Below are 12,355 nucleotides of genomic sequence, written 5' to 3' on the forward strand. Positions count from 1 at the left end.
AGACAGAAAGAAAGAGTTGGCTACAAATTGTCTGGTGAATTAAAGGTGAAGGTTAAAGTTAGCCTCGTAAATTTTATGTCTGTGTGTGTGTGTGTGTGTGTGTGTGTGTGTGTGTGTGTACTAGCCTTCATAAGAACATAAAACCACACCAGGGTTCATGGTTTGGCTGTCCCAAAAGTCCACCAATTCTCCCAAACACACACACACACACACACACACAAACACCAACACACACACACACACAAACACCAACACACAGCCCACATGTTGGGAGTTACAAAGGCAGACATTTCTCCATCTATCAATCTGTCACTCTCCCTTTCTCTATGGGTGAAAGACTTTAACGAGAAGGGGACAGAAAAAGGAAGACAGAGTGAAAGAGGGAGTGGGATACACATTGTCTGGTGAACAGAGGGTCAAGGTTTCCCCTATAAATTGTGTATTGTGCGTGTGTGTGTGTGGGGACAGCTTGGGGGCAAAAGGCCTTTATACAGTCGCCAGCGCGATGTTACACTCTGCTGGAGAGAGCAGTGATTTTTAAAATATCAGAGGATTGTGAGGGGAGTTTGTGCTCAACAAAGACAGACGGGGAGAGCTACAAATCGTTCAGTGAACGAGGTTCATATTATCCAATAAAACCCATGTTACAGCTGAAAAGAAACCCACACTGACCTCGGCATGCTCTCTAGTGCATCGGATGAACAACTGCTATTAGAAGTCTACGGCTCTCTAAAGCGCTTCAGCATGGAGGCTCATTTACTGTACACAGGAAATAGGCTACAGGGTGATGACTGACGAGAAACACAGACAGTTGGCTGCATCAGAGCTGAATTAGCACATTTTTCAGTTCATTTAATTTCTCTGCCATCAGATATTAAAAAAAACCCCTACAAATTTAAAAGAAATAATGAAAGAAAATGTTGCGACTGAATCGTGTTGGTGCGACCGACTGAGAAAGTTGTAGCACCAGTGCTACCGGTGGAAAAGTTAGTCTAGACCCTGCACACCCGTCCATCTTGTGCATCTCTGATTTCTTCTTGCCGGCCATTTTATTGTTGCCAAAACTTTGTAACTTGAACACTTTGTGAAGCTTGTGACATCTCAAGTAAAAAACTCTTTATGAATGCACTTGCCTAGACCTTTAAAGTATAAATGCAACTTCTTTTTTCAGTTTTGCTGCTCCCTTTATATCATACAATAATAAACCAGTCATAGCCATTAAGTATGAGAGGGCCCCCTCTATCCTGGGAAAAATCTGATACACAGAGAATGTGTCAACAATTTGAAATAAACATAAAGACGGAGAAGAAATATACACAAGTTCATTTTCCACCGAGTTTCCTTATTATTAGCTGCAGTTTTTTGGTTCTATGTTGGCTGATTATCAAGCACATTTATTTCTACTGGTATTCCTCACAATACCAAAACAGTTGGGGTGTCAGCCCATCTCACTTTGTCACACAGTCAAGCTCAAAACAATGCCCCGTCCTTTAAATCTTTTATCCAGCCAAAATCTCTCATGAATAAACAATGGGGTAAACTGTATTTCCTTTTCCTTTTAATTAAACAAGGGGCTGTTGAGGAGAGAGCTATCTTCTCTGTAAATTTGGGAAGATCTCCACGGCACAGATGATGAAGTGGCAATGCTGTTTCAAATTTAATACTGGTGTCACTCCACATGATGTTCATAATACATCACACGGTGGCTGCCTCGCACAATGACAGTGAATGCTTGGAGTTGTCACATGAAATGAGATCCAGCATTTGAATACAAAACACCCCAGCAATGATCGCTTAGATTCTTCATGAATAACTTCAATCATTAGTCTGCTCTTAATACTCCTCTAGAGTAATAAATCTCAACAAATTTAAAATTATTATATTGACCCCTAAAATCAGATTTAAACAGCTTGTACTTTTCTGAATTCTAAGCACAGCTTTAAACAACAAAGCAATGTTTGTCAAAATGGAGATTACCAGATCAGGATTAGTCTTATTTTTGATCTAATCTCATAATTACTGCTTAACTGCATTCACTTTACATATGTTCACAGACAAGACACCCACATAAAAAGGCCCATCAGGTCAAAAAAAACCCAGAATGTTCAAACTTTATCAGCCCATTCAATGGCATTTATCAGTTGTCAGCCGTAGCATAGATTTGATGTAGAATGGCCCAACTCTACATCCTACATCACGTAGCTGTTACATCACTTAACCTTCTGTGTTTGTAATTTGACATAAAATGTACTTTAATCTTTGTCTTGTTAGGGTGAGGAGTCAGTCAGGATGTAGAGGTGCAGTGTGCTGGTTGAGGATACTTGTTTGGTGTTGCACAAGGCTGTTCATAAGAAGCTGGGACACACTCCTTGACCCCATGGGAGCTTGGGTTATGACACATGTGCAATATAACTGGAGCTGTGATATTGGAGGGTTACAGCAAACAGCGCTAGAAATAAGTTGTCCTCTGAGGTAATGCACTATTTTTTGATTCCTTACGTATGCTATGCCCGATAAAACTTTTAGGTATACTCAGTTTGATGGTGGCTGGTATACAATATAGTGTTTGCATGGAGAAAATATTTGTTTATGGTCTTTTATAACTGACTTTTTTTGACATCATTTGAGACCGTGACTTCTCTTCTTTTGACCTACCTTGGTGTTGCAGAAACACTAAAATTTAGGCCCTCCTATTAAAGGAAAAGCCCCACTAATACCATGTTCCCAGAAAAATAAGTGTTTGCACTTGTTTTTTCCAAACACAGGTTAACTTGCTAAATACTGAATTCCCACTGCCAGTGAACACCACACAAGTCTGCCTTTCTGTCAGCTTTTGTTTGTGTATTGGTTGTTTTGTTGGCGTGTTCATGCAATGTCACGGGCAGGCAGGAGAACAGGTAAACTGTAGACAGCAGCAGGAGCAGAGGTCAGAGTCTCTTTTAAACTCAGTGCAGACTAATTTGGATCGGTGTTCTAGCGCTGCTTAGACAGAGGGTAATTAGCGATGGCACGTCATCGCATCTCGCCAGTTAAGGAGCTGAAATTACCAGGTTCACCCAGGTGTTGTTATCCCATCAATGACGATTGAAGCCGGAGGCGATAAAAATCTGAGTCTACTAAAGAGTCATTTGACCCGGGCGTGACTGCCGATCGAAAGCATTCTCATTGCATTAAAAAGCCAGATGTTAGTGAGTGTTAGCGTGTTTTTTGTGTAGTGGGAACGAGGCTTAAGTGTCCCTTTCTAACATCACTCCATCATCACTTTCAACATTAACAGTGATCCTAAGCCTGGTAAAAATGTCAAGTAAGATACGTCAGTTTACCTTGTTTCCAGAGGCACATTGCTACCCAGCACCCAGCTGTCTTGCAGCGGGACGCTCTCGGGGGGCGTGGTCTGCAGCTCGGCTGGTGATTGGCCGGCCACAGGGGCCGGGCTTCCAGTAGGAGGAGTTAGCTGCCGCGTTGAATTCAGTGATTGGCCAGCGTGGTGCGTGGAGCCCAGGGATTGGTTGAGGGCTGTTACTGAGGGCTGCAGGCGGTGAGGGGGAGGTACCGGAGGCAGAGCGGAGCCGTGGTGATTGGATGGTTGCTCTGTCAACAAAAGAGGAGAAGTAGATTTAGAGGGATGCTTGTCTTTATACTGCATTTACTTAAAAACTTTATCTCATCTTCATCCTGTACAAGGCTATGGGGTAAATATTTTATTAAAAGAAAATACTGAAAGAAAGCCATCTGAAAAAGACAGGCGGCAATTCTTAGCTCAGCTCAGCTCCCTCCTGCATCTCACGTTGCCCTGTCTGGAACATATTGGAGTTTTTTAGTTTGTTGCGGAGCCGTCATTGGTATCTGGGCTGTTTAGCATTTATTTCAGAGAGAAAGTGGTTTTGTCCTTAAGGACCTGTCCCTTCAAATCATGAACAGACATCTGCATAGTTAGAGGGAGAAACTCCATCACTTCAGATTACACATCATCATCCAATCAAACACATCTGTAAGAACACATAATTGCCAGTAAGTCAGCTGGAGAGTGAGAAATGGACTATCACACACTGTTTATCAAAGCGAATATGAATTCCTGTCATGCAGTAATTGGCAGAAATCTAACTATGGTGCCTGTAGCAGCTCAACCTGTTGAGACATTACCGGTGATTGTTCTTAGAGTCAGACAGTCCGTCTAAACGTATCAGCCCTGAGGCTACAGATGGACAGATTGAAGATGCCGAGGACGATCAAGAGCGGCATTTTCTCTATCAAGATAGTGTTAATAATATAAAATGTTAAAATAAAAAAATGATCTAACTTTGACTTACATATAGTGTTTGTATGTGTAGAAGTTTTGTCCCTGTGAAATGTGTTTATGTTTGACTGGTTGTTCTAAATGTCTATTAACCCTTTGAAACCTGGAGACACATCACTTTTCTTGTGCTGCTTTCAGATGCCTTTCACAAGTATTTCAACCTCTGAACTTTGAGCAAATTGGTGCCATTTTTTTCTTAAACATGGGCGGGGAAGCAATGAGGAATTTAGTGAGAAATGTTTCACAAATTGCAAGAAATCAGTGTATTTAGAAAAATATTTTTCAAAAGGTAGAGAAAAATGTCTAGGGAAAAAAAGCTAAGGAAAAACTATATTGAAAATTATGTTACAGATTTTAAAGATTTTCTGGTAATTCTTTATGTCCTTTTTACTAACTCCTTGCTATTTTTTTGGGTCATTTCTTCTATTTCACTGCCCATTGCCTTTTGTCCATGTTATTGAAGAAAAAAATAAAAAATAAAAAATCAAGCCAGTTTGCTCAGGTTTCAAAGGGTTTACTGACTGCAAACTGGGTTTTCTCTTAATCCTGGTTAAATTTGCATTAACAAGTTCAAACACACCATCACCATGTCCTCTCTTTTATAGTCTGCTTTCTTCCAGCTGAGCTCTGAACTGCCATTCCCTTGAGCAAACAACCACCAGCAGGGTCAGGTGTTCAGTATCATGTATTTCTCGTTTACTGGCAATGTCAGATGAGATTTAAATCAAATGTATCATTGAGATTAAGAAATGCCATGAAAATGCGATTATTCTACTCTCTTGACAAACACTTGTTGAATCTCGATGCCATGTTCATTTTATACATCATCTGAGACAAACATATGAAAGCTGGTATCTGTCAAATTCAGCGTTTACTGACTGTGGTCTTGGATGTTAACCACTATGTAAATTTCCTTGCGGTGTATGGGCCGGTCAAGGCTGGTGAGAATTGCAACCCAATGCTGCACTTGGCTCAGCCAGGCTGAATACTGATCAGTGATTGGCCTTCACAAAACCCTGCTTCGTTTTTGTAAAAATATTTGTTCAAAGTTGACCCGGCTTCAACTTTTCCCCGCTGTTTTTTCCCCCAGTGCTTTTTGGCTCCTTTTCTGTCCTCAGGGTGCTCTGAAGGAAATGAATGGCAATGCTGGTATTTGATTTGCATAAAGAGCATCACGTCTCCATTTCCCAGCCCTGCTGTTATTCATTCTCCACTGCCCTCACTGGAGAAAATAGAAAGCAAAGAGAGAAAAGAAGGGATATGTGCAGGATCGGTAGGGTGGGCTAGGGAGGGCTTTTTTGTTTGTGGAGGAAGTGCTCATTTTCTCGCTCTCTTTCTATGTCTCTCTCGCTCTCTCTCTTTCTCTCCATATGCTGTTTTGCCGGCTTAGTAATTGCTCCACTTATGCAAACCTTCAAGGCTAAATGTTGAAAGTCACACACACAAACACACACAACCACACGCAAAGTCAGGATTTCTGGATGAGTGTTCAGGCATCATTAACAAGCCACATCTGTGTGTCATCACTGCAAATGTATATCTAAACACCTTTTATTCACTCAGATGCTGAAAAAGCAACACAAAACGCACACATTACTGTGGGTACTGTTTGACTAATAAGAAATCTCAATGAGAGGAAGGCAGGGAGATTTATCACTCTGTGCCTGTAGAGAGTGGGGGTTCGAACAATTTGTAGCACGGAGAACAGACTCTTGATTCAGACTGCAACCATCGAAGTACAGCGGCATTCAGTTGTGCCATTCGCTACATGTTCTCAAATAGGCATAACTATCTCTGTCATGTTTTTTTTTTTCATGAAATAGTCAGTAGTAATCCACAACAAAATTACATGCTTATTATGCATAAAGTATTAGAATGATAAACTATAGAAATAAAATATTAAATTAATAATTTCTTACTTTCTTTGATATTTAGAGAGATGCAGATATGCAATGATGATTGCTGTGCATAGACTGTAAAAAGAGTTCTGCACTTCGCACCCCGTGTGTTGTTTTTTTGGAGCCAGAAGTGGCCATAATTAGAGATTGGAGCTGTGGTTATGTTATAAAAAAGCTTTAAAGACCAAAACTGTTTTTTCTAAGGGCTGTAAACATGCTTATTTCTGCTGTAAAGTTGGGCATTTTAACATGGGGTTCTATGGGGACTGCCTCTGTTTTAGAGTCAGCCTCAAGTGGCCATTAGATGAACTTCAGTTTTTGGCACTTAACGCATTGGCTTTGAATTTCAGCCTCTGAGGTAGCAGCTTGTTGCTGTGCTGTGTGATGTATGTTGATGTTGTCCAGCGTCAAGTCTGTATTTGATCACGATTCAATAAACGAACGATAGCCCCAACGAGGGCCCACTGGCACAGCGTATATTTTTCCTTGTGTGTGTGAGTCCAAATTGTGTAATTAACATTCAGGGAAAAGTTACACCATGCACAGACCAACTCTTTTAATGAATATTCTTATGTTTTCTCAACTTGTGATTCTAGATGTATCACTTTAATGCTCAGATCACAGAAAAATGCAGTGTGAAAAAAAACAGAATTCACACTCATTCAAATGGCAGTATTTAAGTTTTGTCATCAGGGCACTCTTAAAAGCTGCTGAGCCTTTACTGAGGAATAAGAACCATAATGCTCAGGATGATGTCGTAAGAAAGACAAATTTAAAGCTAGAAAAGCACTGAAAGAGCACAGTCCTTCGCCAAGGTCAAATGCCCTTTCTCACAATGTTATTGAAAGTGAAAAATAATTTGCATATCTGCACCATGATGTGTATCCATTATATATGTAATGGGTTCTTTGCTGGCCCATGCAACTCCATTGAACCAAGTTCGATGAAAATGTGATTTTTCAGTAACCCTGCTGACAAACAGAAAAACAAACAGAACAGAACATAACAGAAATTAAATGGTTAACATTTTGTGCTTTTTCATGTTGTAATGCGACTGAGATCCTGGTTATTTGTGGCTGTGAAGAGTCACAGCCTGCAGGGACAGCTACTGTGCCCCACCAAGTGACATCCAACTGGGACATGATGTCTCTCAAACAGCCGCCTCAAGCAGCTTTCCAGAAAAATACAGGAGTCATCAGTTCAGCCAGGACACTGACAGTGACAAGTATTTTCTAGCTGCCAACAAAAATCACCTGAGTGTTGCTGCTGTGACATTTTTTCTGTTTGGTAAACATGTCATCGTCTTTTGATGATGCTGTTATCTGGACCTGCATCACATGTGTAACATCTTTACACAGTCCGGTTTCATAAACGTCTCTTCCAAAAAAATGTGAAGTGTTAAAAATGGAGCTGACACAGACGTTATTTTAAGGTTTTGCTCTATATCAGCCAGTAAAGAGCTACACTTAGCCTTGAGATGCTTTGTGAAAATGGCCCCTGAAGTGTAACATAAATCATTTATCGTCATTTGCCAAAAAATTGGCACAATGTCTCAAATGCCTCTTGCCTGATTTGTATCCAAGATGTTCCTTTAGCGTAAAGTCAGTAATTTGTCATGGTTCCCGCAGTCATTACTCATGTAATCTCTAACACAGATGTCAATTTAGTTATTGATAATGTTCACAGGTACGAGCACGAAGAATTATCTGCCTGATATGTCCAGGAGAAAATGATCTAAGTAAATTCTGACCTGCATATGTTGAGAGTAAAGTCAATAAATCATTCACGGGCTATTAAAACGCAACATCATGCATGTCATGGTCACAGGTTCATCTTTTACAGTAAGATATGAAAGTTATATGACTGCAGCTCTTTGGTTTACACACTGAACCCACCAACTTAGTCATTAAATAGTTTCTTCCTCCCCTGCAGCTCTGCCAGGAAAAAAAAAAAATAAAACTAAAACTTATGTCTGTGAAACAACTTAACTTCACTTGATGTAAATACAAACTGAGAGTCAGTTCCATATATCGGCAAACTAATATAAGACAGACAAAGTGTAAGTTCGTTGAGTTCAAATCAATTTCCCCTCTGTATGCACCACGGCTGCAAATCAGAAAATAAGAGACTATTGTCTATAGCACCCATGTCCCAATTCCAGCAGGACAATAAACAATCAGGTCACAAACATGCACGCACACACAAACACACTAATCCCCACTTTTCTTCAATACACATTGGATTTTTCGGGGTCTTTGGAGCGTGTGTCTTATTTCAGCAGAATAAAAACTATCCAGATCTAGAAAAAAAAAAAAAGATAAGAGCGAGACGGAGTGAAGAGTGGAGGGCAACAGACCCTGAACAGGACAGGTAAAAATATGCAAATCAATGAGGAGAACAATGAGATCGGTGGAGTGAAAAGAGATGAAATTGTTGGTTGAGGTAAGCCACTTTCTTTCCTACATGTGGGAGGTTTTATTTTCTCCAGACGGTGTGCTGGTAGAATCCTTATACAGAAATTCAGCATAGAGTTTGAGCTATCTGCAGAGCTCATTTTAAAAATTAGCACTCAGAGGTAGTGTTAGTGGGTGCCACATCAAATAAATACAAGATTTGATAGCACAAAGCAGCATAATTAGTCAATAAAGTTCTACATTTGAAATATAAAAAAATCTGAAACGATTGAAATGGTTACTGACATTAATCCATGCTGCTGGTTCTATAAAAGGCTATGACAGCCCGGTGGCCGTGGGATTGTTAAATTAACGACTATGATATCTTAAAAGCTTTACGAAGGAATATAGGAGTTATACAGATGGGAACATATAGTGCAAAAGGAAAGGGCTGTCTGACGGCAAGCTAAAGTAGTAACAATATTCCAAAAACAGCATCCAATTAGACTGCAGGGTTTTTTTCATATATTTGTGGGAGCCTGCCATGATAACATCCACCATCACGTTTGGATTTTCTTTTTTGGGGTTGGACTGTCAGTTACAAGCACTGTTGGAATACATATACTGATATATAAACTGTTTGGTTACACATTGCACCACACTCTCGGAGGTCAGATCAGCTCTGACAGGATCAGCTGATCTGTAATCCATTTCGTGACTCAGCTACCACGACACATAGATTCTAATTCTATAGGAACGCTGGACTGATATTGTTTTTTTTTTTAGTAAGGCCTTTCTGAAGTGGCTAAAACACGTTCTGTTGAAAACCCTCATCCACATTAATGCTGGCCGAGCTTCTGGGGTGCTAATCCCATCTGTTTCTGCGAACAGAGAGCATGCTGAACGCAATCTACTGTATGTAATGCACTGACGGTAGATAAGTACCTTATACAACCCCACTTTATTAATTCTGAACTATCCCTTAACAAACCCTTAACAAATGAGCATGTTATGTTTTAAAAGAAAGATTCCCTGTAACATCATCTAGCAAATACAGTATGCCATACTTATAGAAGGACTGCATTTAGCAGGATTTAGATTTGTGATATTCATGCTCCTAAAATTAATTTGGAGAACTTTCTTGCCAGAAGTGCAACTGATTTCTTTTTAAATTATTTTTTTAAAATATTTTTTAAATATCAAATTAACATTGCTTTATCTTAGAATTACAATTTAGTAAACACTCTCTGGCATGTGCCTTTTTTCTTTGTACACTATTGAACAATAGACAGCTGGAACAGATACTATTAAAGCCCCCTTATAATAACAGCACACACACACACACACACACACACACACACACACACACACACACACACACACACACACACACACACACACACACACACACACACAAACAGCACACACAGCACACACAGCACACAGGTCACTTCCACCAAGATTAATTTTGAACAAAATCCATTACCAGAACGTATTTGGTCAAATGAGCTTTTAAAATTAATTCCAACTCCCTCAGTCAAAGTAAAAAATCCATGCACAATCAGAGCTGAGGAGAGGCTGAAGTCCTCTGCGTCAGCTCCCAAAACAAATCACAGTGTGGAGAAAAATAATGGACTCAACTACTTTACAGCTCCAATTTCCTGATTATAAAACACAAGTATCTGTCAGGCATCTCATTTATTAAACATGTGGTTTAAATGCTGCTTAGTCTTTGAAAGCCATTTCTGTGATTTTTTTTTTGTTTTAAATTTGACTGAAGCTCATAGTAGAGGATTTGGTGTTTCACCCTGACTTTTGGTGCATCACACAAAAATATTTAATAACAAGTGATAAACGTGATAAAACAAAACTAACTGTATCAGAATATATTCATACATCTGTGTGATGAAACAAAATGTCTCATCAAGGTTAGGTAAATGAATTTACATATAGATCAACAAGTGTTTTTTTTTAAATATATTGATATGTTCTGGGATAAATTCATCATAAAGTGATGCAGAAAAGGCACAAATTTCTGAATAAAAAAATAACCAAAAATGCGAGAAAAAATGGTGCTTGATGCTCAAAATGTCCTGGGGAAGGACTCCAAACCCCCCCTCTTAATATGGCTCCCCCAAAATGTTGAAACAAAACTAACGCCCTTGCAGTATTTCATCTTAGTTGTCAGATTTTATGAAACTGACACCACAACGCAGTGAATAAATACATATTTCAAGATTTTTGCCTTTGTTATGGGTATGTTTTTCTTCTTCAGTTTCCACCATAAATTGATGCAGAAAAGGCAGAAATTGGAGGATAAAAATTCACCAGAATGCAGGAAATGAAGTGTTTGATGAAACTGACACCACAATTATACATAATTCTTGATTTCTGCCTGTTTTGGGATGTATTTTCTTCTTCAGTTCGACATCTTGATGTATCATAGATGAATGTCTTACAATATATGTAAGTATGGCAGAATCGGTGTATCGTGATACCATCGTTATCCTAGGCAACGTATCGCGATAGTTACTCTGTAATTCCCTCCCCTACTGACCAGCACTATCAGTTTTCTTCTTGGTGAAAGTAAAAGGCAAGTGTCGGATATACTGGCTGTAAAAATCTGAATGATGATGCTTAATCAAAGCGGTGGCTTAATGCAAAGCCTGAGTCAACCAGCTGTCAGACTGCTGTCCTGCATATGAAGTAAAGAACACATCTTGTGCTGTATGTTCATTGACTGCTTCCATTCACAGCCTCTCTGATGCTGCAGGGAGATTGTGACTGTTAAATGGCCACTGATCAGAAACATTCCTTACAAGTGCTCTTTGAACATACCAGTTATCTCTGTTTTTGGAAGTATTCTTCTTCTTGTGATCTAAATTAACTTTATCTTCCGAGCCAGTGTTCTCATTCCACCCAAAGGTGTCTTGGAAACGAAGATTAGCAGCACTCTTTTATATGTCAGTCATGCAAAAATGACATCCCACTGGGAGAAAAACATTATCTGCATATGAAATGATTATCTAACTGTGGTGTCCTGTGGTTGCTCTGTCGGCACTCTGCCTTTGGTCATAGGCACACCACGGCACACCAGTGCCAAAATCAGATGGTCTAACTCTCCCTCTCATTGCTTAATTACATCCCAGAGGGACTTTGCTGTGCACTTGAATCGTCAAGTGAAGAAACACACTGTACGATGAGCTGACAGGAGATTTTAGAAAGAAAGAATAAAAAGGAAGCCTTACTGATGGTGAAAACCATGCTTCTATGATCCTCCTGAAAATGCTGTCACTGTACACAGTCACCACACTGTAGTTACAGTACGGCAGGACAAATGTTTTGTACCAAATGCGTGAACCCCTTAGGCATGATTTTACTCCAGAACGTGACTGCGAAGTTCACGCACAGAGTTCTCCTTCAGCGTGATGGAGTGATGTGTGCACAGTAAATTGTCAGCTCAGTGGAGCAGTGAGGTGAGGTGTGGTTGAAGGAAGAGGTTATTTGTCAAAGGTGGTGCGATGATAAACTTCACGATTTCTCTCTGCCTCCGTACAGGTACGTACATAAGTTGATCGCTCTCTCTGTTCTTGCACAGCACTTATTTTCTCTCTGCATCTCTGCCTTCCTTCTCTCGTTCTCATTATCTTATGAGCCAAGTCAAAAGTTAGACATTTCCCATGTCAGTGTTTCCAGGCTTTTGTTTCATTTTGTTTGGTCTCGACTCAGATTTCAGTGTAAACTCAGAAAAAGCAGTACTCTTATCT

At 39.8% G+C, this 12,355-nt stretch overlaps 1 protein-coding gene across 8 annotated transcripts in view; it reads right to left on the minus strand.

The window, feature by feature from the left end:
- The window catches only part of tenm3 (teneurin transmembrane protein 3), a 496,888-nt gene that overhangs the window by 153,520 nt on the left and 331,013 nt on the right, over window positions 1-12,355 (minus strand). For all 8 annotated transcript variants that reach the window (XM_088073250.1, XM_088073247.1, XM_088073283.1 and 5 more), the window contains one exon: window positions 3,324-3,591. In XM_088073250.1, coding sequence (XP_087929376.1) covers window positions 3,324-3,591 — 268 coding nt within the window. The remainder of the gene's footprint in view (window positions 1-3,323; window positions 3,592-12,355) is intronic.

This window comes from Plectropomus leopardus, chromosome 3 (assembly GCF_026936395.1).
Source record: "Plectropomus leopardus strain MGB_pleo_1.0 chromosome 3, ASM2693639v1, whole genome shotgun sequence".
Classification (NCBI taxonomy): domain Eukaryota; kingdom Metazoa; phylum Chordata; class Actinopteri; order Perciformes; family Serranidae; genus Plectropomus; species Plectropomus leopardus.